General features: G+C 39.1%; 1 protein-coding gene across 2 annotated transcripts in view; it reads right to left on the bottom strand.

The window, feature by feature from the left end:
- MAGI3 (membrane associated guanylate kinase, WW and PDZ domain containing 3) overlaps positions 1-27,124 on the bottom strand; it is a 242,179-nt gene that overhangs the window by 25,909 nt on the left and 189,146 nt on the right. For both annotated transcript variants that reach the window (XM_044914587.1, XM_021690023.1), the window contains exons 7-14: positions 20,925-20,982; positions 16,731-16,825; positions 10,856-11,044; positions 7,884-8,489; positions 6,620-6,651; positions 4,429-4,585; positions 2,194-2,285; positions 347-539 (exon numbers count right to left, since the gene is read on the bottom strand). In XM_044914587.1, the coding sequence (XP_044770522.1) occupies positions 347-539; positions 2,194-2,285; positions 4,429-4,585; positions 6,620-6,651; positions 7,884-8,489; positions 10,856-11,044; positions 16,731-16,825; positions 20,925-20,982 (1,422 nt within the window). The remainder of the gene's footprint in view (positions 1-346; positions 540-2,193; positions 2,286-4,428; positions 4,586-6,619; positions 6,652-7,883; positions 8,490-10,855; positions 11,045-16,730; positions 16,826-20,924; positions 20,983-27,124) is intronic.

Genomic DNA, 27,124 nt, shown 5'->3' with positions numbered 1-27,124 from the left:
TTTATATTCAGCTCAAGGGATCTCTTGGTATGACTAAAAAACTGTATTTGCTTTTAAGAAAACAGACTTTTAACTTGATATTCCCGTCTACAATAACCTTGGCAAAATCTGTCAATATGTTAATATAGTCTTAATACAGAGGCCCAAATTTTGTCTCTTTAATAGTAGTATTATTTCTGGATCCTTTTGACCTTAAATGGCCTTCCATGATGAGGCTCTGGATCACACCAAATGGCTTATCTGATACACCAGGAAACATACTAAAATACCTGCAAAACCATATAGGAAACGGCCTAAGTCTCTTTGTTTCTTGATTAACCTATAAAGCGGGAACAGGCTCACATACCACCATAGAAGATCTTTCTTCTGACAGTTAATAGCACGTGGCCATTTCGAGCTGCCGTTGTCATGAGATCCAAGACTTGTTTGTGAGACTTCCCTTTCACGGGAATCCCATCAATGCACATCAGCTCGTCAGCTGCACGGAGCCGACCATCTTTCTCTGCTGCGCCCAGAGGAATGATGGCCCCGATGTAGATCTGATAAGAAAACAAAGTGTAGGTTGGTCTCTACAGTCAACTAAGATCTACTACGACCCTTAACCAAGTTAAAGACTTCCTGACCCAGTACTACGCAAACTAATGTATTTTTGCAGTTCAACTATGAACGTTTGAGAAAGGTAGTATCTTAGAAAGTGACCATTCTCTAAAAGGGCACTTCACATCACCACACTACATGATCCCTTCTGGATCTTCAGGGATGCGTAGACACAAGGTGGAAAATGCAAAGCTGTTCAATAACTTAAAAACTGCCACTATCACTTTTAGCAATACAACAAAAGACACTGAATTCAGAAAATGCAGTTCTGTGGAATAGCTACTAAAAAGTACAAAAAGTGTATTGAATGCATCAGCAAAGGTTTTCTACACACCGTTCACCGCAATTGGGATAATTCTCAAGAAACTCCCATTACATACGGTTACTAGTGGAAATTCAGTATATACAACCCAGAAACATTTCTTGTTCCTAAATCTCAAAGCAGTAGATATATCTCGGGGGAACAGAGTGGCCTGAGGTCCACTTACATCGAGGTAAACAGATCTGGCTCATTTTGCTTGCCGGCAATTAGAATCCTGTTATTAGGGAATCCTGAATGTTCGGGCTAGTTTCAGAGCTGCTAAAACCTGACATTTAAGAGAAGGGTTTCTCCCAAGTTGTTTGATATAAATTCTGAAAATGTCTTAGTCACCACTATATATACCAACAAAATAGGAAGCATTAAAACAAAATCATGTCTTCCACCAAGAACAATTGCCCTGTATAAGCTGACCTGCCTTGAGCTTTATTTGTCTCTTATAATTGTCTTAACTATAGCCAATATGGCTAATTAGAACATATTCATAATACATAAATCAACTATTCTATCCAGAAATAGAAAGAAGCCTGTCATTTTAAAAGGTTATTGTTACTCACCTATCTTCCAAGCATGATAATAATGTCTTTCTTATATCACACAGAAAAAACTTAAATATGTTCTCCAACTCTACAAAGTACATTACTTCTCTGTCATTCAGACTAAGGGCAAAACTTAAAAATAGAAGCCATTACATTTGTTCTCTAAACTTTACGTGAGAATTGTGTACGAAGTTCTGCATTTTAAATGCTTTACAAACATAACCCTTATGCTTTCTGAACAGAAATATTATTTCATATTTTCCTAGGTGTAGCGGATGAAATGGCACGCAAAGTACTGAGCATGAAAATGTCAACCCATTAATAAGAGTAAGTGACAGAATATGCAAAGGCTCATGCCACCTGTTTATGGAGCATTCAAAGGACAGACCGATGGTGGTAAACAGGATGCTTCTTTCTTAGAGAAGGCAAAGGTCTTAAAATTTAACAAAGGCAAAGGGAAATAGAAATTGAAAATAAGCTGTAGGCACGTAGAGAAAGACAGAAATTAATTACTGCCCAATTTACAGTGGACATATTCAGTTCTAGCCTCAGCCACACCAAGGTAACTGGGAGACCATCACACTAATAGAAACGCAGTTCTTCCTCTCATTCATGAGATGCTTAGAGAAATCAAAATCTTAAAAAAAAAAAAAAAAAAAAGAACAAAATCACCATATTCTACCAAATAGCCCCTAAAAGTTCATAGGAACGGCCAAATTCCGAAGTATGTGAACTTACAGACTGGTCCGGTCCCTCTCCTCCCAGTACCCGGAAGCCAAACCCCGACTCCTGTTTCCGAAGAAAAACATCCAAGTCCTTGGTGTTTGGTGCTAATAAGGAAAACCAGAAAAATATACAAATAAATAAGTAAAACAAAATACTTTGATTTATTTAAAAAGGATTACAATAAAACAACACAATTATTTAGTGGGATATTACAGAGTTCAATAAACTATAACCTCAGAACTTTCTTGTAGGTGAAAACTTACACAAGAACATACCACTACATACTAGTACAAAAAAAAGTTCAATCCTAAATCTTTGTTTTCAGCTCTAAGCAAAAGTTTGTATTGAGATTGCTCAGAAACATTTACCTCCACTTCCATTATGCTGCCATTAGTCCTAATGCTTTCAAATCAATGTTGTGATATTAAATACAGAATCATCCAATTTAAGTTTGATATTTGATAGGTAGAAATTATCTAAATTAACATTTGGACAAATCCGAGGAAAAGAGAGCCCATAAAATGCCTTAATTCTACTCCTAAACTAATACCTTTGTTTTTGAAAAGCATTCCATATTCGCTTAGCCTAATTTTGCAAACGGGTATTATTTTAAAAGAAAATAATGATCGCTAACACCTATCATCAGCCCCATTTTCTAGCTGTGGAAACTGAGGCCTAGATAAGTGGCCCAGTGTCAGGCAGCAAGTAAATGGCAGAGCTGAGATTTCGAGCCAACTTGATTTCTAGGGTCCAGGCTCTTCACCCCCCCAATCTGTCCCCCAAGGGCAGGTCACATTCATCAGAATATTAAGTCCAGAAAATCTACTTCATAACTAAAATAATTTGACCTTCAAGAAAATATTGATGTTATTCACAAGCAAGAAGTCTTTGCTGGAAACATGTTGAGGAACTATATAAAACCTGAGATACCGTACGGGGTAAATCCTGATAATGTTCCTAGAAGCAGTCTCTTGAGAAACGATTCCTATTAGAATTACAGAACTTTAGGGATAAAAGACTCTGGAACTCAACTCAGTTACTTTATGGGTGCAGCCTAAAGGGGCTGAGTAGTTTCTACCAATACTAAGAATATATCAGGCTATCAATGGCAAATCAGAAGAAAGGGATTCCCCATAGTTCTATTAATTTAAATTATTGCTTTGCTGTGTTTGCATCTGGTTTTCATCTTTCTGAATATGGCCTGGGCCTATCAAGATAAAGATCTGGAACTGGTTAAATAACTATGAAGTCGATTATACATATTTCCACCTGTGTACAGAGTTTCCAAGGTAGATTTAGATCTATTTCTCAGAAACAAATTAATTAAAAAAAATTAAGCCTACGTAAGCTGCAATTTTACTTTGGAAAAGATTTATCATTTTAAGTAAATTAGCACAAAACCGAATTTCTGTCTTCTGCATGCTCTCTGCTCATCACCTCTCAGCTGGGCTCCTCTGAGCGGTCTACTCTGGTTTCCTCCTCAGGCTGCACACCCTCTGATTTACCATCCCTCTTACTCCCGCCAGGAGAATCTCTCTGAAACGCAAGTCCAAGCTGATCATCCCTACAAACCATTCCGAGGCTCTCCGTCCTTTCTATGATGGACTCGCGCTTCCTCAGAACGGCCTGGCCCACCCTCTTCAGGCTGCTTGTCCCTGCCCTCCGCTCTGGTTTCCTGTGCCAAATGCACCCAGCCGAACTGGGCTACTTGCAGAACTCGGGCCGTGCAAGGTCAATGTGCAAAGGTTACTACTGCTTTCCTTCCCTTTTTCTCTGTCTCATAAACACCTCTTCGTCTTTGAAGATGTGGTTCCGGCTTAACTTCCTACGTGAAGCAGGATCTGACACTTCCTACCACCCCCAGTGGTAAAATTGACCATCTCCTCCTTTGGATCCCTGTGAGGCTCATTTGGACTTATTTATACACACTTCTTTGATTACATATTTGTCTTTTCCATTGAGGGTTAATCATCTTTTTGGGCACAGGGCCTGTGGAACCTATTTATCTCTATAGTCCTAACACCTACTATGGGGTTAGGAAGATAGTAGGCACTTAATCCCTGGTTTTGAAAAAAAAATGGATGAATGAATGTTGAGTAGAAATGGAAGAAGCCCAGAGTTATATGAAAATGGGGATGAAGGAATAACTTTTCAATATGGTTTTGAAAGATGGAAAGGTCCCAGTTTTTCAGAAAATTCAAATTGATTTTGTCACATGCTGTCCTGAAATATTCCACAGCTACTTACGTTTATCTTCATATAAAGTCTTCGATTTCAGGTAGACCTCAGAAGGATCCAATTTCGGGGATCCTGACCTGATAATGCTGGGTGGAAAAGGCATAGGCTGGGGAATGGGCTCATTTATGGCCTCCAAACTTCCTGAATTTTCCTTTTTGTCTGTTTTCTGAAATGGAAAAGGGCTTACTTAGTATTTTAGAAAACCAGATGGTCGATTAGTTCATAAAACTATTGTGTGAACCAGATGTGTCAACTGATGACAGGTGGGGAGGGGTATGGCAGGGTCAAAGCCACTGCAAAGTCTTGTAGGCATTTACCTTCATAGCTGTGTGCCCTTGGTTAAAACATATTTAACTTAAATTAGAAAACATTTATACTGCCGTCAACCGAAGGGCCTGAATGAGTCCTAAGTTTACACGATCTTGCCCTTTCCTCCACCCCCAAGACACAAACGGACTTTGAGAAGAAGATGGGCAAGGACATAACCCAGGGTGGCAGCACGTGGCAAGAGGGGGGCCCCAAGTGAACAGCCTCGTGAAGCTTTTGATCCGCCCCACCTCCCCACTCACTCAATTTAATTCCCAGTGCAGATGTCTGAGATGCCATTCCTGCTCAGAAAATGGAGTAGGAAGTGTTACCTCTAATGCGGGCTATAAAGAGGACACTATGAAAACCCCACATGGCCAATTCAAATACATGAAGGAAAAGCGCACAATTGTGCGGGACAATCTGGTAAGGGCAACCAGGGGCATTATGTTCGTATTTTTCCCATTCTTTCCCGAAATAAGAGCCAGGCAAAATGATTTAATAAAATTTGAAAAGAAAAAAAAAAAAAAGGATCCAATGAACAGCCTGAGAAAATAAATACGGTTTTGAGAAGAGCCTGTTCTTCTGCATTCTTGCCGGGGGAGGCAGATTAGGGATGTCTGTGATAAAACAATAAATGTGGACTAGGATGCAGGAGGGAGTGGGGTGAGGACGGTCACTGGAACGTGCTGTCCCAGAGTCACTGACCCAGACCCCATCAGGTGGCAGGAAGACGAGAGCAGCCTCCTCCCCTCTCCCTGACATGTCCTAGGGTTCTGTCAGAGCAGCGCGAGGTCACTGGTAATAAAACATTAGGGTCACCACGGCTGCACTGGCGTCCATTATGAAATAGAATGGTAGCACGGGAGTTAAAAACAATGACCAGAGGAACCAGAGAAACGTAGAAAAACACAGTGCAATTTTAACTACGTAGGCAAAAAAGTATTTCTGTTCACACTGGTTGTAAGTCTATACAAGTGCAGAATGTTTCTTTCCTGTTGAGCCATAAGACAGCAAATTTGTAGAGGATCCTATTGGGTGGATTAGAAAGAATTCACCCATTTTATATCGGTTGGTCTTTCCTTTAATAGCCTATGGTGGATGGTTATGGAAGCCCATCTTTCCATTGCGAGATGACAGACTCCCAATCAAGCAAACTAGAACTAAATTAGGATTGTATATATAATTGTCTTTATAGCCAGACCCACGTAATTGTGGATATTTTGGCAGCTACACGTCGCCCCAGCCCACTTTCTTTCCTGGCACTGTTTGCTGTACCCTTTTTTAGATCTTATTTGCTATACAGGTCCTTAAATAGGCTACTCAGTTATTCAGAAGAATGCCAAAGAAAACACTGTTACAAGTCTGACAGCCTATCACTTTGATAACAAGCAAATTGAGCACAGAGGCCACAGTTATTCTAGAAAGTCTTGTGTTGTCCATTGTGAGAAGGTTATCTCAGTGTGGGTATTTAATGTCCCCAGGAAATGATGTGAATCTACCGCTCCTTCTCTTTGGGCGTCAGGGAGATGTCACAGGTTTTACTCTCTGCCCTAACATGTAGCCACTTCCTTACCCTTGCTCCTCTGAAACACAAAGAAAGCAGAAGGACTTCGAGGTGGGCACTTCGGTGTCTTCACGCTTTACCATTTAGAGGACAGGGCTGCTGGCAGTATGGACAGCTAGCATTCGGTAGAAATATTTAACCAGGAAAGCACGCCTCCTCTCTACCTCACATGTTTCCCCAGAGTTTCTGACACAAGCCCAGGGCAGGATGCCTTCTCACTTCTCCCAGTGGATAATCACCACCACAGAGCGCTGCTCTTACGGAGGGGGACACCGTATCTCTCTTGCTGTGTTGGGAAGAAGCATGTGAGGACCACTGTATACTCACCATTTTGGCAGTTTTAGTTGGTGAAGGAGGACCTTAAAAAAAATGAGCCAAATTTTAAAAACAGAGGAAGCATTTCCAGATCACAAATACTGCTCATGTTTATGATAAAACTAGCTTCGACTTTTAGTAGGCTAGTAAATTCTATGGCCAACACCCGCTGTGTGCCAGGCATTGTACATATATTATCTCACTTCATTTTTGCGACAGTCCTAAGGCATAAGCATTACTACCACTTTATAGATCAGGTCAACGAAGACTCAAATAGATTACATCACTTTCTCATACCATAGAACAGGTAGCAAGGCAGGAAAATGGCATTACGCCTGTGTGACACCAAACTCTGGTCTCTTTGTTAAAGGTGTTGGAATCCTGGATAACTCTCCAGCACTCATAAAGAGATCCTCCCCTTACTCTGAGCACATTCTACCATACCACCCAGAGAAGAAACAAAAATAGTTCAAAGAAATGAGAAAAGTGAAAAATACCCCAATGAAGTTAAACTGCTCATTTGCCTCAAAAATGAAAACTAAAAGCCAGAGAGAGAAGCGTGAAGGGCTAAATTTTATTCTTTAAAATACTAGTCATTCATAGGTAGGGATTTAAGAAAGCCCATCAAAATGCAACTTTATGATTAGTCCTTGGACCTGGATTTATGTCTGTGAGCAGCTCAAGTCAGCTGATGACCCTGGAAAATAAAAATTGTATTTCTCTCACACGAGGACCGTGGGGTTTAATTAACATTTATGGACAGAGACTAAAGCTTAAGAGAAAAGCTTCGTGAGCACAAACTACCATGACTGGTTTACAGAGCGAATGCACACCATCTAACATTTTGCTTATTCACAGAGACGCTAGCTCTTTCAAGACATCCTCAGCACATCACAGAGGCCCAGATGAAGAACCACCGGTGGAAAGCGTCAATTTCTATTACTGCCATCAACAGAGAAAATGAAATTAAGAGGATATATTTCATGTGAAGAAGCACAATACTGTGACTCTCTCTAATCACTAAAGCCATAAATCAGATTTTAAAAAGAATATAGAGGGAAGAAAATCCATAATGGACATGAATGAAACCACTAATAACTAAAAAAAAACTGCTGCAAAAGATACTGCTTATGGAAGCAGTCAGAACCCTAAGGAAAAGGCACACTAATTACCAGCTAAGTCTGCTGGGGAAAAAGAGATTCTGCCCTGGAAGGAAGGACGATTAACAGATAAAAATGCATGAACAATGAAGATTTTTCCTTGTGCTTTTACTCACCTCCTCTTAAGATAAGCAATGGTACATCTGCACCTATTGGAAATTGCTTTAGCACCTCTACCACTTGGAGATGTGTTAAATTCTGCACATTTTGATGGTAAATTTCCTTAATTATATCCCCCTTCTGGAGGCCTTGACACCACTGACTATCCAATATCATTTTGACCTTCTGTCCTGTTGGGCTGTCAGCAATTGCAAACCCAAAGCCTTTAGGGCCCTTAATCAGAGGGATAGTCACTAGTTCGGGCTGGGAGCTGCCCGATGATGCCAGGGATGCTCGCTGCTCGCTTGGATCCGATGGCCCATTGAGACGGTCACCGATCAAGGTGGGTCCTGGCTTTCCATTCTGGTCCAGGACCACTGCTCCTGACTTAAAATCCTGAGTATTCATGCAAGTCTCTCCCTTGGTTAATGACTGTCCATTGATGACAGGAGTAGCAGCAACAATGTCCACAACAGGATCTTCATTGTCATCAGGAAGTGGATAACCACGGCATAGGGTGAGGTTGACATACTGATTGACAGGTACCAATTGAAACATCTGGACAACATCTGCATGGGTGTGACCAAGGACACAGCTGCCATTGATGTCTACAATAACATCACCTGTTAAGACATAATCATATTAAAAATATTAAAGCCACCAAGTAAGTTAATGTTTTGTTGGGGTGGGGTGGGACAAAAATAAATTTATCATTTAACTTTGAATTCTGGAAACCTCTTACTATTCATCAACTGCTGAAAAGATAGATTTTGAACACAGACACGTCATTCTCCCTTCTGTGGTTCTTCTCTAAAAAGAATATAAATGTATGAAACCTTAATTATCCTTGCAGCAAAGAGTGATGACCTCAAGCTCAAGGGAATCATTTGAAAAAAAAAACTGTGAATTCATACTGTCATTGTTAGTATATCCTCTGAGTCATACCTAGGCGGCCACACAAAGCCAGGTTCGTGGCAGCAGGTATTCAGTACATAGAAGAGGAGCAAATAACTCCATCAGCTACTTGTACAAATAGGTGATCTTTCAATACCACCTTCTATTTCTTGATTTTAAGAGGCCAGTAATTACAGGGTACTTAAAAATTCATTCTAGTTTGAAGAATGTAAGGCTGAAGATTAGAATAATGTGACGTTGTTCCTTTGACATCTTTCTTAATCGTAGAGATTTTCAATTTATTGTAATTTCAGATTTCAAAAGGAGAAACAAGCAACAAGAGAATCCAACACAAGCAAAGAATGTATTAAGACTGAAAAGTCAACTAAATGAATTCTTGTAGAAGTTGGTTTTGCTTTCCTGATTTTACATTATTACGACCACTTTGTGGCAGAATCATTATTATTTGACATTCATCAGTGGTGAATTTTTTTAATGCAGCCTTAACTTTAAAAACCTGACCTCTAATGTCTCATCTGTTTGCTGCTTTTATTTGAATATGATTATTTAAAAGGTTATTGCCAAATAAAGGTGCTTTAATTTGTTCTGATTGCATGTGGGCCTGAAAAAAATCAACATAAATGGTATTTAAAAACAAACACTAAAGTGTGCAGAAATGCGTTTCATAATCTAAGATGACACAGAAATCAGACTAATAAGTAACAAAGTCTAGACTTTCCCTCCCCTAGTAAAAGTTAATTCTCATGGAAGTATTGTATTGCTATGCAAATCAGACATCCGTTTTAGACAAATCTGCATCTATATTATGAAACCCTGACAGCACATTCAACAGCTACCGAATGTGTTTTGTGGACAAAATGTTAAAAAAAAAAAAAAAAGTCGAAACTGAGAGCTTAAAAATTTTTACTAGTAATTTTACTCTCTAGAGTTTGTTAATCTTACAAAGTCATAAAGAGCGCAAATAATTTTCCTTATAAATATAACTTTTGATTATTTTAACTTTTCTTGTTTTAAGTCTTAAGTCTCTTGTTTTAAGCTTCGTGTTTTAAGTCTTGTTTTAAGTCTTAAGTGGGAAAGCATAATATGAGAGATGCCATATCCTAAATGAAAATAAGTTGATATGCGCCATCAAAAATACCATGGCAGCTGAATCGTCCAAATGGGAGGACACATTTGCATTAGCAAACGGTCTAAGAAGCGACCTTTAGTGGCATAGTAACATCCTCCTAGGAAAAAGTGCTCAAGCCTCCCCCATAACTGTAGCCGTTCTTGAACTTCCGTTAACCCCCTCAGCCCTAAAAACTGTCAGCCATATAAAAATACCTAACAATTACCAAGACTTAGGGAAAACTATAAAAAGGACAGATTTATATGGCTCTCTAAAAATGGTAATTTCATGTTTATAATTCTTAACAAAGGAGTTTAATTTTACTAACAACCACAGTAAGACTGAGGAAGCAAAAACCAAACCAAACCAAATCAAACAAAACAAAACTGGGGAAAAAAACTGGGGGACATCATTCGTTCGCTATCACCATAAACATTGCAATGGGTCATTTTTCAAGAAAGATTATAGGTACATGTTAGATTGCTCCCAAAGTACCCTACATCATCGAAGAAAAACTACCAAACAGTTCTCTGAGATGATTAATCAATCTTTATCTTAGCACACTCGAGGAGTTATCTCGAGCTGATACAAATTACTCAAAAAAATCAATACATTTAATATGCTTTCTCTAGCCGTACTCATAAAAAATGGCCCTCCTCAAAACTACTATGCATTGAATTTAGAGGATAAACTATTTTAATACAGGAATCTCCCTCCCCGGTAGTGTAATCTAGTTCTCTCTCTCTATATATAAGCGATATGTATATGTATATATAGTTATTATATATGTAAATACATATTTATTATATATCAGTTTTATAAATATATGTAAACTAAACCTTTTCACCGTAGTTCTTTTTTAAATTTAATTAATTAATTAATTTTTTTATTATGTTGTCAGTCATCATCACCATAGTTCTTATTACAGCATCACTGCTCTTCAAATCTTTCTGAGAAATTCATTACCTGGTGCAATTTTCCCATCCTGAGCTGCAGGACCATCTTTCAGCACATTTTTTACTTGTAAAAACTCATCAGGCCTATCTCCACCAATAATGGTAAAACCAAATCCCATTGTGCTTTTCTTCAATGACGCTCGAATAAGAATGCCCTTCAGCTGGGAGGGATCTCGAGTAAAATGGGATTTTTCCATATCTGTACCAAAATGAGAAATGCGTTTGAGAACAAAAATAAAAACAATGAACATGGCCCTCAAAGTCAACCTTTAAGAGAGTCTATATGACTTAAATATAACAAACCATAAAGGGAAGCACATTAGCGAGAATCTAATGTTATGAAACAGAATTTAAATTCATAAACTATTAAAAAAAACTTAGCCAATGATGCAGGTGTCTCTTATAGGCCTCCTCTATGTTATTTGAAAGGTAAAAGCACCTACTTTATCACCCCCTCGTTACTTTGTTCGTACTTTTTCTCAACCCAAAGAGTCCTTCATATGAAGTCAAAATGATGCACCCGCGGGACCACCTTTATTATTAAATTCCTGAAGGTCTTGGACACCATTCAGCTGTACATTTCATTTAAATAAGCATCTACTGAGCTCTCCTGAGAAAACACTATTCTGGGAGGATGAAGGCAACTGTCACACGCTTATGGAAAAGAATATACTGAGATATACTGAGAACTTTTTAAAACTCACAACTCAGGCTTTCCGCAGCCTTCAGTTTGTATCTGATGAAGGCATGAATTCCTGAACTATCAGTAAATAGCTTCACGTTTCTTTCCCTTTTACTCGTGTTCAGTGAATACTTTGGGAAGAAAGCAAACACAGCTCCACTGAAAAGCCTGTTTTTAGAGGTTTCCTCAGATGATCCTAAAACTGAAAGTGATCCATATTTGCAAATAATGAATTTTTACAACTCCTTCTCTTTCCTCTCCTCTCCTCTCTGGCTGCATTAGGGCACTTTTGAGAACCGTGAAAAGATCTAATTGTGCGATTAATAACGTACAAAGCATTGTTTAAATTAACTTTTAAAAAGATGGTCTAACATTTGCTGCCAAATATTTAATAGTTTTATTGAGATATTATCACATATGATAACTGAGCCACTTAAAGTGTACAAGTCAATGTTGTGCAACCATCACTTAATTTTAGGAACCCCCTGCCCCGAAATCCCCACGCCCGTTAGCCACTCCCCATTTCTCCCTCACCTGCACTCACACACCCTAGTGTTAGGCAATCACTAAGCTACTTTTTGTCTACAGCTCTGCCCAATCTGGATATTTCATATAAATGGAGTCACTGAATATGTGGTCTTTTGAATGATTTCTTTCACTGAGCATCATGTTTTTGAGGTTCATCTGTGTTTTAGCATGTGTGAGTACTTTATTTCTTTTAATGCCAAGTAATATTCCACTGTAGGAACATACGCATTTTACTTATCCATTTTTCAGTTAACGGACAGCTGGGTTGTTTCCACTTTTTGGTTGTTACGAGTGATGCTGCTATGACCATTCATGTACAAGGTTTTGTGTGGACATACATTGTCATTCCTCTTCTGTACATACTAGGACTGGAAGGGCAGCAGTTACCAATAAACCTACAGTAACTGTTTAACGTGTCGAAAAACTGCCACACTTTTCCAAAGAGGCTGTACCATTTCACATTTCCACCGGCATCTATGAGGGCTTTGATTTCTCCGTGGTGTGGCCCACGCCGGTTACTGCGTGCTCCCCGGTTCTAGCCGCTCTAGTGGGCATGAGTGGTATCTCGCCATGGTTTTGGCACTCATTTCCCTAGTGACTTCAACCAACACAGGTGACGTGTTTCATACAGAGCTCACCCTCAGCACTAGTATCGAGCCCAGAGTTATCTGCGTATAGCTGCTGCTGGCCCTCATGGCAAAGGGTTCTGAGAGACACACGTTAAAGCCTGTTGCCAGTTAGAAAAGAGTCATCTTTGGGGCTGCCCCATATGGCGGCAGGGACTGAGCAGTGTAAACAGTTCCCTCAAGAGGCAGGGATGACCTGAAGATAGTGACAAAGGTAGACTTGCGGTGGGAGTAGGTCTACTTTATGTGACCTATTCTTCCCAGTTTTGCTGATATCTTATAAATAAAAGCACTTGACACGAAATAAAGAAATAAATAAATAAAGGCAAGAAGGAAGGAAGGAAGGAAGGAAGGAAAGAAGGAAGGAAAGGAAAGGAAAGGAAAGGAAGAAAGGAAGAAAGGAAGAAAGGAAGAAAGGAAGAAAGGAAGAAAGGAAGAAAGAAAGAAAGAAAGAAAGAAAGAAAGAAAGAAAGGAAGGAAGGAGAGAAGAGAAAAGAAAAAGAAAAGAAAATCAGCTATTTCGGGCTTCTCAAAGTGGAGGACTAGATTCCAGACGGTAGTGCGTTGACCAGCGTAGACACTATTTTGGGAGGCCTCTCGGAGCTTGGCCAGCCAGCCTGCTCCTGGTGATTTCTCTGTGTACTGCTGAGCTGAGCTTTTGTTGAGCCTCTGACATTCCAACTAGCCACCAGTCTCTGAACAAATATTACTTAAAAAATTATTTGCCACATTCAAAGCCCGTTCAGTTGTGTAAATTGATTACGACTGCCCACTGGGGTTGCCTACCAGGTTGTGGACAAGACCATCTGCTTAATGACCGTGTACGTAGGCAATTGAGGACAAAATCTGATGAAATGTACCTTTCTCATTTTTAATTGTGATACTTCAAATATTGTGATACTTCTGGTGAGCTATCTCACGCTCTGGTCCTCGTGAATGCTGGAATAAGACTGGCTCCTGAGGGCGGAACTAGAAAATCGGCATATGATGGATGAGATCCAGATGTTCAAAGGGGGAGGGGGAGTTTTGGCTAATACCTAATTTTGCAAAGTATTAATAAAACAGCCCAAGCTAATGAGAAATTGGTCAGAATTAGGTCTTATCAGAATTAAACACAGAAAAGGGAGAATAAGAAAAGCACAAAGAAACTGTCTTTGATTCTAAAATACCTGATTTTAAATCCAAGCTGTGGGATTTAGTTGAGTGATCTTGGAATGTTATTAGAACTTTTAAAGTCTCAGTTTCTCTATCTATAAAATAGGGATAATAGTACCTAATTCATGGGATTGTTACAGGGATTAAACTAGGTCAAGCATCGAAAGCACAGGCAACAGGGCCTGACAAACAGTAAGTGCTCAATAAATGTAGATGAGCACAAACACATACATCCTGGCTCAGAAACTTGAGTACTCCTGTCCTTGTGGCAAGCATCTCCTTAGAATGGATGCATCCAATGACTGTTAACCAGATGCCATGGAGGCATCTGAGTGGGGACCATAATATTAATAACCTTGCAGAGATATTTTGAGTCTTAGATGAGATGATGTGTATGACGCATCCAATCAAGTACCTGACCCAGTATCTCAATAAATGGTAGCCATCATTCTTCAAGAACTAGCATAACTTCTATCACTTCTAGGAAGTTTTTCTTGCCCTCTCCACAGCCAGATTTAATTTCTCTCTCCTTTGTTCCAACTCTCTCCTTTGTTATGTCTGCTATCATACTGTACTAAAATTAGGTGTCTATTTCCCTGCCTAAATTGTGAGCTCCTGAAAGAAAAAGGCTGAGTCATTATTCTCCTTTTAATGCCCAGCTCACAGGAGAGTGCCTGGTTATCCAAATTAATAACACACACACACACATGCTCCCTGCCCTCAAGGGGCTTAGAGTTTAGTGAGGGAGAGAAGATCTCCCTCGATATGTTTCATGAAGACATGGGCATTCAGGAACTATATGTTATAATACGAAGAACTCTGGATTTAAACTCAGTAAAACTAAGTGCAAATTCTGGCTTGACACTCACTATGATTTTGAGCAAAAGGCTTCTCTTTACTAAAGTCTCAGTTTCCTTATTTGCAGGGGGGATTCATGTGTCTCTCCACTTAGTGTCCTCTGTCTACCCTCTTTCATTCAAAGCTATCAAAACCGTTGACTGTACCCCGTCTCTACTTCGTCACCCACCATTCCCTCTCCATTCTACTGCATTTTTACTTCTTTTCCATTTGCTTTTGCAAATGACCTCCACATTGTCAACCTCAGTGTATATTTTTCAATTTCTGCCTTCTGGACTTTTCAGCAACTTGGGACATAAACACTCAACTTCTTTTTGATACTCACTCCTTTTAGTGGCTGCCTCCCCCTAGAACCTCATCTCTTATTACTACCCCACAAATACTCTATGTTCTAGCCATTCCTCTCTGTTCTCTGGGCCCTGGACCACCCTTTCATGCACCTATGGTTTTATACATTCTGTTCCTTCTACCTGGCATGCCTTCTTGCTTATCTAAAATTATCATCCATCTGATTTAACTTTTCCTGACACTTTAAGATCCACTTCTACTGTGTCCTCTGCTTTGAAAGCTCCTCTGTGTCCTTGACTTTCTCCACCAAAGGAGAGGTGAGCACTCCCTCCTTTATGCCACCTATTAATATGTTTCTATTAATACAACATGTACATCTCTACTAATAACAATGAAAGCTAGTATTTATTGGCCACCATTTGCCAGATAGCATTGTAAGCACTTTCCACGTATTAATTTGCATGCTCCAAACCACCTTAAGAGGTAAATACTATTCTTATTCCTATTTCATAGATGAAGAAACAGAAGCACAGAGTTTTGGGAACTCATCCAAGGTTACACATTTGAGATTCACACCTGCTCTACCCTCTGGACATTTAACTGCTCTCCGAGGATGGCACCTAATACCATATATGGTAACCATTAATTTCCTGCATCAGAATGTGAACTCTTGAGGGCAAGACCTTTCTCAGTCCTAATCGTTTTTGAATATCATGTGACTGGCAGAGCACTAGGCATACAGTAGGTGCTCAAAAATATTTGTTAAATAAAAATGCTTGCTGGGGCGCCTGGGTGGCTCAGATGGTTAAGCGTCTGCCTTAGGCTCAGGTCATGATTCCAGGGTCCTGGGATCAAGCCCCACGTCGGGCTCCTGGCTTAGCGGGAGCCTGCTTCTCCCTCTCCCTCTGCCTCCCCCCCTGCTCATGCTCGCTCGCTCTCAGTATCTCTGTGTCTCAAATGAATAAATAAAATCTTTAAAAAAAAAAATGCTTGCTAAATCAAATGCAAAACTTAAGTGACAGGACTATGTTTTTGAAGAGGAGCTATAAGAAACAAGTGCTTCTCTAATGGACAACAGAAGTGAGGAGTCTACTTGATTAGTACAGTATGACCGTATAGACAGAACCCTGGTTATTGGAATAGACAGAAGAGGGGGAAGAGATGGGAAGTGATGAATAGAATGTAAGAAATTCCTGGGCAGCTTTTTCAAAATACACATGGTTAGGTTCATCAAAATGTTAGGACCTATGTATTTTCAAAATATTCCCCAAATGATCCTGAATTTACTGATGCCCTGCCACCCCACTTGAGAATCAATGATACAGGCAAATAATATGGTGGGTATGCCAATCAGTTAATAAAGAACCCTGGATGGTTACAGACATTAGACCTAAGCATTACCTTGGGAGAAACTCATAATGGATTAGAGATCTCAGACTGTCCTGGCCTGAAACACTGAGAAAAAATGCAATCTTTATATTACAACCTCAAGACCATAACAAAGCTATTTAATACCTTTTGCCAACAATTTCACACTTTCCATCTAAGCAGTATGGGAAAATCACAGTATTCTCAAAACGTTTGGATGTTTTATTAAGATTATTCCCTATCTTTAGAGTGACAAAATTAGACATTCTCTGTTGAACCTCAACACCTCAACAATAAAAAGTTCAAACTTATTTTCATTAATTCAGTATATAAATTTCACAAGGCATTCTTAGAAGAAAAGATTGAGGAAAATGTTCTACCTGGTTTTGAAGACCCAGTATCAGCCTGTCCTAACTGCTTTTTCCTTTTGGCTTCCTCCACTGGATTTTCAAACTGGGTTTTCTGGTTAAGGTGACTGTAAAATGTAGAAAAACAGGCATTTCGGTTTAAGATGAAAGAATTACATTATTTTTGAATAGACTGTTATACCATTCCATCCCTGTAGGTTAAGGGGCAAACATATATCTCTAGACTATGGAACTCAGAGAGGCTGAAAGATGGTAGGGGAAGGACTTTTGGCAACTAAAGAAAGGCCCACGGAAGATGCCTAGAAGTGAAAGCTGCTGAAGCATTCACTATTGCTTCTGCATCGAGGTACCCAATGGAGCCAATAATAGTTTTCAAAACCGTAGGAGACGCCCTCACATCTAATGCAATCAGAACAGTTGGTAATGGATCAGTTCATTTTCTAAAAGGCAGTTAATGGTAGGAGAATTTTAATTCAAGTTTCTTTAAAATGAAGCAGCTGTAAAGATGCTTTTGGAAAAATCTGAGTATAGAAGCTTTCTTGAATTTTACTATTATTTTTCCAACTGACTCACCCACATCAGTTAAGCAACAACTAAGAAAGAGATTTGCTTTTACCAATTTGTATTGTAGAGCAACTCTTCCACACTCAACTTTTTTCATAATTATATAATAATTAAAATAATTATGTAATCATAATATAAATTTAACTGGTATTTCTGATTTGGGAGCATTCACAACTGCCTTGGAAAGCACACAAGTCTGTGAGGGAAAGCAGAACAGTATGCAGAGACCAAGGGTGAGCGATTGGCTAACAGTCAATACATGATGGGCAATAGGATATTTCACCAGGGAGCAGAGCACTGGTTGGTCTGGCAAATCAGTCAAAGGGGAAGTTGGCTAAGAATGCAACTACTGAACAAAAGTTATTTAAATAGGTTCTGATACAGAGGCAATGGGAATTACATTCTAGCACTTCCATGGTACAAATCTATTTCAGCCAACTGATAGCATTTTCCAGTAGAATCCATTTTAAGGAGAAGTGACATTAGCAAATACCAAGAATTAAACATCAAATCATGAGAATCTCAGATTATGACTGCCTTTAGATAGGCTGAATATTACAACAATTTGCATACAAATAGTCATACAACTTGGATAATTACTTTGCCATCTGTGAACATTAATGGTGGTGACGGAGGAGGGTAGCAAGGACCCGTCAGGGCAATGAATGCTGGTTTTCTCTATGTCATTTAGGCTTCTAGTGCATTATTATCTCTGCAACAGATGTAGTTATTTAGTTTCAGAGTTCTAAACATGGCAAGTTCCACTTGAAATTCTTTGGGTTGCGATTTCACTAAAACTCAAGTATGCTTCTGCTTCCTAGCAAGGGGAGCTTTTTAACTGTTAAACCCTCTGGGAAAATGGAGATCTTTGGTATTAACTTAGGGACCATTTTAAACATCATTTATTAGGTACTGACATTTTACATATTCTTGAAAGAATAAAACCACCAGAAAGTGACACTTAGAAAAGAATAAACCTGTTTAGAATAAACCCTGGCTTGATTTAACGTCATCAGTTGGAATGACTCATTTTGCCACCTAGGCATTAAAACATAAAAAGTAGTAATTTGTATTTATACTCTTCGTAATGTGTGGGAGAGGAGAGTAGAAGCCTGCAAGTGAGTAATCCCTTTCCTGAAAATTCTTTGACAAAAGAATGTAAGATTTTAGTGCAGGGAGTAATTGCATCTGTCACCTTAAACTACTTAGATTAAAATGCTACCCAAATCACAAAACAAAACATAAAATTTAAAACATTCTCCTTTTCATTTAGTTATTATATTCACAATATTGTTAAGATGTAAGAGATTTTGTTTTCCATATAACTAGCTATGGGAAGTAAGACAGGAGAATCTCACAGATTACTGGAAAAATTAAACAAGGGAAGCAAAGAAGCATGACTAAATATAGGATATATAACTTGGAATGTCATCTGCATTAACATTTTGTGTATAATAGGTGGATTTTAAAAATTCACCTCCACAAACAAAACCCTTATTCTTTCATGACGAATTTGAGATAGTCAAGCAGATGTATATTTTGACTCTGAAACCTAAGCACATCAAGACATTTAATGCAATACAAGAAGACAACATTTCTAAATATGTAAGCATTCTTATAGAAGGCCTGCCATTAAATTTTTGGAACAATTTTATTTTCAAAAATGAATTAATCCATTTCAGAATCTCATGCCCGAAAATAAATACTTGCAAAGAAAAAGTGCCATTGCAGTTGCTGTTACTACTACAAACCTCTGCCAAAAGCAATCATTGTGCCATCTGGTTTGACAAAGTGAGAGAGCCAAAGAGTAGCCATTCAAGTAACAGCTTTGTATCTCCATCAGTAAACTCACTGCAGATTACTATGGTCGGGATTCAAAACCTGACTAATATGGGAATCAAGCCACACTCCATAGCTCAGCTGACTCCATACTAATGTGCATCTTGAGTACAGCCTGCTCTTTCTTAATCTAATAAATTACCCTCCTGTAAAATGAGCTCGTTCTGGGAACAATCACACAAATTCATGTTGCTGCTGCTGTTGTCCCTAATTCAGGCTATTTTACACACACTCCATGACCTGGGAGCAGGTCACTTTAGGATTCGCCCTGAAGTTGCTTCAATATGATATCTTCGCTTAATGAGAACCAGATCATTTAGCCCAAGATTTTATAACAGGCAAACAACTTTCACCTCTTGACCATGTATTCAAATTTACTTGGAATGGACAATAAGAGAATGAGAATCATTATTGCAGAAATGTTCAGCAGTGTCAATGGCAATTAATAGTTTACTGAAGCCAAATTTAAACAGACTAAACAGCTAGGGGGGAAAATCCCACAAAACCTTTCCAGTTGGCCCGCCAATAGTCCTTTGACTGAGAAATGATTGTTTCTTTATTTTAACTAAATATGCTTTAGAAAAAAACAACAGCAGCAATGAAAGAGCTGCTATCTACTTTTCACATGACACTACCAGCAAGACATTAACACAATGAAAATAAAATTAGCAGAGCCTTCCAAAGGAACCGAAGTGTTGACACTGTGAAGTTATATACCTAAGGGTCAAACTGAGTTGTTTTCCTAGGGTTCAAGTTAGATTTTAAGAAATCATTCCAAAACTCTAGCCAGAGGGACTCAAAGAACAATCTACACATCAGAATAAAGACTAGATGTACACTTGAAACAAATGTGACATTGTGTGTCAATGATACTTCGTTAAAAGAAAAAGACCAGAGTTACAACAGGAGTCAGAGATACTTACTATAGGGATAAATACTAGGAAAGGGCATTTGTTTACACCCAAAAATTGATGAAAAATTAATAAGCAACCATAAAACTAGAAGATTCCCATGTTTGCTACTTTTTCAGGTAATGATATTTGGCCTTCACTACCTCAGCAGTAGGTCCAGACTCCTAGTTTCTAGGTACATAGTAGCAACATTTCTGATGCAGTTATTTGCCTGAGGTCAAAATTCTACCTATAGCATTTGGAAAGAAAGCAATCCCTCATCATAACAACGTCACAATTGGATAAATGAAGAAAAGGGAAAGAAAAATCCGAGGACACTGATTTCTCTAACACAGGCAGGTGTTCGGTGCTCCACTCCGACATATACTTATGTTTAAATTTAACCATAACAGCTGTGTAAGAAGCAACTCTCTTCCCCCGAAAGTGTTCCTTGATTAACGCCCTAAAAGACAGTACACTTCTAATCCTGTACTCCAAAACTTTGGATCATTATGGTTCACTGCCCTTAGAGTGCTTTCGAGGCCGGCCTTCATGACCAAATAGCTGTCTGTGGTGTTGGAAGTGACCTTAACATTTCATCTAGTCCATGCCCTCATTTCACAGTTTTCTATATACTATTTTTCTCTTTAGATGCCGTGGTAGTAATGGTAACCACTTCCAGCTATTCATCAGCGTGGTAACTTCCCTCTTGCTCTATTTACTTCAAAGCCAACTTCTGGGGAGCCCAGACCCACTAAAGTAAATGCTCACTGCCCCTACTTCTAATTCCTCTAGTGGAAAAACTTGAAAGCTGGATTGTGGAAACATAAAGTGTTGTATTCGGGTGATTCCCTAAAGCTGTACAGTGAAGGGAAAACGTTTGGGAGAATAGTAACTGAGGTAACAAACTTACTCGACATAGTATGTCCCATACTGAGGGTCCTCTATTTTCTCCCAGCCATAAGGAAGTTCTGGAAAAAAAAAAAAAAAAGGAAATGGAGTAAAAAGCCAGATTCGAAACCAACAGAGAAGAATTCACCACGAGTGAATTTCAGTGTCTTTTATTTCATGACACTCATATTTGGGAGACTGGCAGAAAGCTGAGGACTCGCTTTCAAACAACAAATACGGTTTGAGTTTGTGTGGCTTCTACAATAGCTAGTGAGTGTCTCAGCAAGTAATTAGGAGCCCAGGACAAAAGATGACATTCAACTCAAAAGTGTTTACCTGAATCAGAAGCCATAAAAATGTTAATTATTTAAAAAATCATCTGGTGTAGATCCTTCATTTAAACAGCTTGATATTGCCGGTGCAAGACACACTTAACCCTCCACCTCAGTACAAGCAGCAGCTACTTGTTCCATTTTTCCATGTATAAATAAGACTTGTCAATTATTTCTGTTATTCTGCCCCACTCCTCCCCCTAAAAAAAGTCCAGGCTTGGATTTTTTTCATTTCAGGTAAGCAACTGAGATTTCCTTAAAATCTAAGAAAATACCTACTCTCCCTTGCCTGAACTTGACTTGAGTTTTGGGAGGAAAATGTGGAATAACTACCACAGTGCCTTGTGTAGAATCCATATTTGTGTCTGGTAACAAAGAAATATCTTACATAGGATTATTACATATTACTCATTCCAGGTAACTGACCAATGAAATATACCAAGAAAAACTGAAGGTAGCTGAATTTCTGATAGCTTAAAAAAAAAAAAAAATTCTGGTCTCTCCAATAGAAACTGACCCTGTCAAGAAAGAATCCTCGTTTCCTTCCCACTCTGTTTTCCAAGTTAAGGCTTCAGAAGAATCATTTTATTAGACATGGATTAAGTTGGCAGGAATGTTCTTAGCAGGTGGTTTTAGTGCTAACAATTTATACATAGGAGCCCAGCAAGAAGGAGTTTTTTTTTTTTAAACCCACAGTTATACACTATGATGGTCCATACTTTCATTTTCAATTTCTTTTAAAGTGTTTTCCTCCGAGGATGAAACGCACACACACATGCAATATATGCTAGACAGCAAATAGGCTTAGATTATATCCAAAGATTTATTAATTCTCTCCTACTTAGCCGCAGTTTTGATGCACTGACTTTGTAAGTAAAAATGTCATTGTGATGAAGCTGACAAGCTATACAAACTGTTATGCTCCAATAAAATTATTTCACATTCAGAATAAAAGGAGAGAATAAATGACTAGCCTCTTGATGAAAGCTCTGAATCACCTTCACCCCTTTTTTTCCATCATATTTTTCTGCCTGTGTGTGTGTGTGTGTGTGTATTGATTGACTGGTGGTTTTGAAGCTTGGTGGGTTTTTGTGGTTTTTCCTTTGAAGGACCTGGCTGAAATGTCTAAGGTGGAAAAGACGGGAACAGTTGAAAATGGCTATGGGAAAACAGAATAAAACAGCTGCGAAGAACTGGGACACACTTCAGTTCACTTTGATCCTCCGCAGCTGTGAAGCAAGTAACTGTCAGTTCAGCAGGTATAATATTTTATGATCAGGTAACTGTTATGGGGAGAAGAGTATTTGTTGGATTATATCTGTAAAAAACATGTTCTTTAATAATATTACCAAAGCGTTACCATTAAGGATCCTCCATGAAAGAGATTTTTCTCTGTAATAGAGAGTTTCTTGAAATAGCATGGGAACTGAGTAGTGCTGAGTGAGGATAGATCCTATTACTGCACCACAACTGGATTTATCCTATGTCTTTAGAAGTTTGGAGAGCTACAAGAACTGCAGAAACCATCTGGTATCTAAAAAACCCACTAAAAAGAATGCATTAATACTTAATAAGGATAAAAGATCAACATAAATATATTTCAGCATTCATCTGGAAGTTGCTTCAGCATTTTAATTAGCACATAACAGATAAAGCACATCCCTTTTTTAGGCGAGTAAATAAAATGGTAATTTATCTTCTGGGTTACTTTTAGTTATGGCTTTAATCCTTTACCACTGAGATAGCATTAGCCAGTTTTCTGCAGGGCAGATTAACGAGATAAAGAAGTGGTTATTATTTGCCCATTCAAAATAAAGTTAATAAAAGCAAAACTAAAACACCCAGCAATTTTATACACTATCCAGTGCGTCAATTAATTCACTGGCTTCCTTCCCTTCTTTCCTCTCTCTCTTCCTCTTTTCTTCTTCCTTATGCAAGAATAATTAGAAACACAACACAGTTCTTGAACTCAAAAAGTTCACAGTCTAAGCAGAAAGGCAGAAAAGATAAATTACATAATAAAGATAAACACCAGCTTCTGGGGGGGGTGGTGTGCAGAGGAATGACATCACTTGCCTGGTAAACTAGCAAGAAAGCCTTCTAAAAGAGGCTGATGTTTGAGCAGTCTTAAAGAATGATTTGGAAATGGGGAGAAGGGGGCCATTCCAACAGGTCAAAGAGCGCTGAGGGGTTAAGAATGGGTGGCATTTTCACTAATTACAAATAATTTGATAGGACTGGAGTGAAGGTTGTATGCAAGGTGCTTATCTTATAAGCAAGCACCAAATCACAAGGAGTGCCAGTTAAGGATTGCGATCTTTATTTAGATGACAGTGGAACCGATTATGCTGGACAAAGGCAAAATTAAATTTATATTTGAGAAAGATTATGGGCAGCAGTAACAGAGGATGGAATAGATGGCATGGAGAATAAAGACAGACAAATAAGAAAATGGATAATAGCCTAGACAAGGAGTCACAAAGGCCAGAACTAAGGCAGTGGTAGATGGAACGGAGAGAGAGAATGTTTACAGAAGTCAGAGTAACAGGACTCAGTGATGACCATGAAGCCTGAAGGAGGAAAAGAGAAGAGGAGGCCAAAATGATTCCCAGGTTCCTGGCTCTTCTGGCATGAAACGGGTACGTTATCAAATATTGACTGAATACCTACCATGAGAATAGCTCTGGGAATAGGAAAGCAGTATTAATTTGGATTTAGAGGCATTTAGGGGACAAATAATATGTAAAAAGTGCCTAGTACAGGCCTCAGCACCAGTGGACACTCAAGAGATGGCAAGCACTTAAAAGTCAGAACTCAGAGAACAAAATGAGGAGGATACGGTGAGGAGAAATTTGAGGATGGGAACCAGCTGGGGCCCATCAAACTGGGAGGATGTGACGTCACTGTTGAGGGCAGAAGGGGAGGGTATACAGAAGACTGAGCTCAGTTTGGAAGGTAACACATTTGAGGGGTCTATGGAACATCCTGGCAGAGATATCTCACAATTTCATGGAAACAGAAACCTGGTCTTCAAAAGAGCAATGTGGGAAGATAAGGATTTGAGAGACACTGCGTTTAAAAGCCACAGCAGAGCATGGAGCACTGGGTCTTATAGGCAACAATGAATCATGGATCACTACATCAAAAACTAATGATGTACTGTATGGTGACTAACATGACATAATAAAATTAAATTAAATTTAAAAAATAAATGAATACAAGCCACAGCAGGGGTGCCTGGGTGGCTCAGTCAGTTAAGCATCTGCCTTCAGCTCAGGTCATGATCTCCAGGTCCTGGGATAGAGCCCTGCATCTGGCTTCCTGCTCAGCAAGGAGTCTGCTTCTCCCTCTCCCGCTGCCCCTCTCTCACCCCTGCTCATGTGCTATCTCTCGCTCTCTCAAATAAAAAAATAAAATCTTAAGAAAAAAAAAAAAAAAAGCCACAGCAGTGGACAAGATCACTAGGATAAATTGTGAACAGAAAAAGGTAGAGAACAGAACCTCAGGAGTGTTCACAATTTAAGGAGCAGATGGAGAAAGTAAGAATAGTCAGGGGAAAGGGTGTCAAAGAAGACAGGGGAGGAGAGTGTGGTCAACACTAATACATGCTCTGTAAAGCTATGAGAACCAAAGGGCTGAAAAGAGACCATCAAATCTGGCAAACAGGAGGCTATTCATGACCTTAAGACAAGCACTTTCACTGAAAAGATAGGGGGCAAAAGTCAGCATATTGTAGTAGTGGGAGGGAAAACAGGAGGTGAAGTCCTCAAGAAGAGATGACTTTCTTTTTCTTTTTTTTTCTTTTGAAACTTGGTTGTAAAAAAATTAGTTGAGAACTGGCAGGAGGAGGGTCAAGAGAACATGTATTTATCTACTATTGAGAGAGGAAAGACCTAACACCATATCTTTCTGGGCTAGAAGCCAGAGCATTCTCCCCAAAAGCTGATTCAAAAGGAAAAACCATTTCTGGCAATATCAAGCAGCTGGTTGGTTCTACAGCCAATGAATTTATCTTTGTTTCCTCTTGCCCAAATAATATTTTTCTTATTTAAATATATGAATTGCAATTGTTTTCTCATTGTGGAGCGGTAGTCAGTTGATAATTCTTTTTTATCATTCTCTAAGCTCCACAATACCATCAGCATTTAATACTTTTTAGCCTTTAGTAAAAATGGAATCTTTCATCATAAAAGAGGTGAGCTGGGTATAAAATGGATTCCTGATGTTGTATTTTTAAGATAACTATTTAACCAAAACACTACTTATTTTATTTGAATGAATATAGATATGTACATCAATTAAACCATTAGAGATAGCATCAAGATACAGTTGGGTTCTGAATATCAGAAGACTAGGAAGGAAAAGGGCAAGTTTTAGAAACTAAGGTTTTTCTAGAAGATCTTAAATGTTTAGCAGAATGCAAGCAATAAGCATCTTAAACTACAAAAACTTATATTTAAAATGTCTTTATTATTATCCCTTACTGAGCATCTACTCTGCAAAGCACTGTGGAGATCACCAATGTTAAGTCAGATATAGTGTACTGGGACAGAGCATACCGTGGGGCCATTTCCCCCACTCAGGGAGGAGACCAAGTGCACAGTGGAAGTGGTAACAGTTGGCTGAGCATCAAACAAATAGGCTCAGGGGTCCAAACTGTGGGGTTCCCAGAGTAAGTACAGGGGATGTGAGGAAGGCATACCCAGTTGTGGGGATGGAGAGTAGCCCTTCTATCAAAAAGTTTTGAACATTCTTAGAATACTAACTGCAACTGTGGTTGCTTAGGTTGACCATATAATGTACTGTCCACTTTTGAGAGTAAAAGGGGACACTATTATTAATTATGCTGGGACAAAAGGAATAAGCTGGGTTAGTCCTGGGCCAACCAAGACATACTGTCACCTTTAACGTAAAGAGCATTAAGGGGACACACTCACCCAATTTTTCAAATTTCCATAGAGGGGAAAGAATGGGAGAAACAGTCTAGTTTCTCTGAGCCCCTTTCCTTTCTTCTCCAAGGAAGAATGTCTATCTTATCTGACTGGAGAGTTTTAGAAATGAATTCAGTACGCTTGGCTCAGGGCCTCTTGAGTTCCTTCACTGTTGCCTGCAGAGAGTGCAGTCCAGTCTGATTTGCCATGCCTGCCTTAGGGGAGGAGGACCTAGCTGATCAGAGGCCAGAGACTGAGTGCTGAAGGCTGCTTCCTACAGGGGTAAAATACCAGGAAGCCCACGTAGATGCAGAGCTAGCATTCTAACTCAACCCTCTGCTTCCTGGGTCTTATTTCTCTATTGACTCCCAACAAGTGAACAAAGACAGACTTACTATTTATGGCCTCCGCCCAGAACTTCATAGAGATTAAAAAATATTTTCAAGAAGGAGACTGAAATAATCTGTGGGATAGAGTAGCTTCTTTCCATTTCTTCTTTTCCTTCTCCCCTCCTTCCAAACATTTAAGCCTCTACTGAAGGGATAGGTAGATGAGTGAGACAAAATCATCGCTCCTACAGAGTGTATGTATCTAGTTACACTGCAATGTTAACACATGCTCCAGTAGAAATATGTCATATGGTACTGTTGAGCACAGAGAAGAGAACATCTAATTCTGACCTGCAGAGAATGACAGAGTGGGTGACAAAGAAATTAGACTCTAGAACTGAGCTTAGGAAGATGAGTAGGTCTGAGCCAGGTGGACACAGGGAGCGAGTGAGGCTTGTTCCTGGCCGAAGAGATGGGCACGTGGCAGAGGCAAAGACAAAAATGATGTCATATTTGTGACATGAAAATACTTGGGGAAAAAAAAAGAAAATACTTTGAAAAAGAAATACAGAATATGGTTCAATTGTAAACTAGACTTTATTCTGTGACTGTAGGGAGCCATTATAGGTA

The sequence above is a fragment of the Neomonachus schauinslandi genome, chromosome 4, assembly GCF_002201575.2.
Source record: "Neomonachus schauinslandi chromosome 4, ASM220157v2, whole genome shotgun sequence".
Taxonomy (NCBI): Eukaryota; Metazoa; Chordata; class Mammalia; order Carnivora; family Phocidae; genus Neomonachus; species Neomonachus schauinslandi.
Note: the sequence above shows the minus strand (reverse complement) of the source record. Positions and strands in the feature narration are given on the sequence as shown.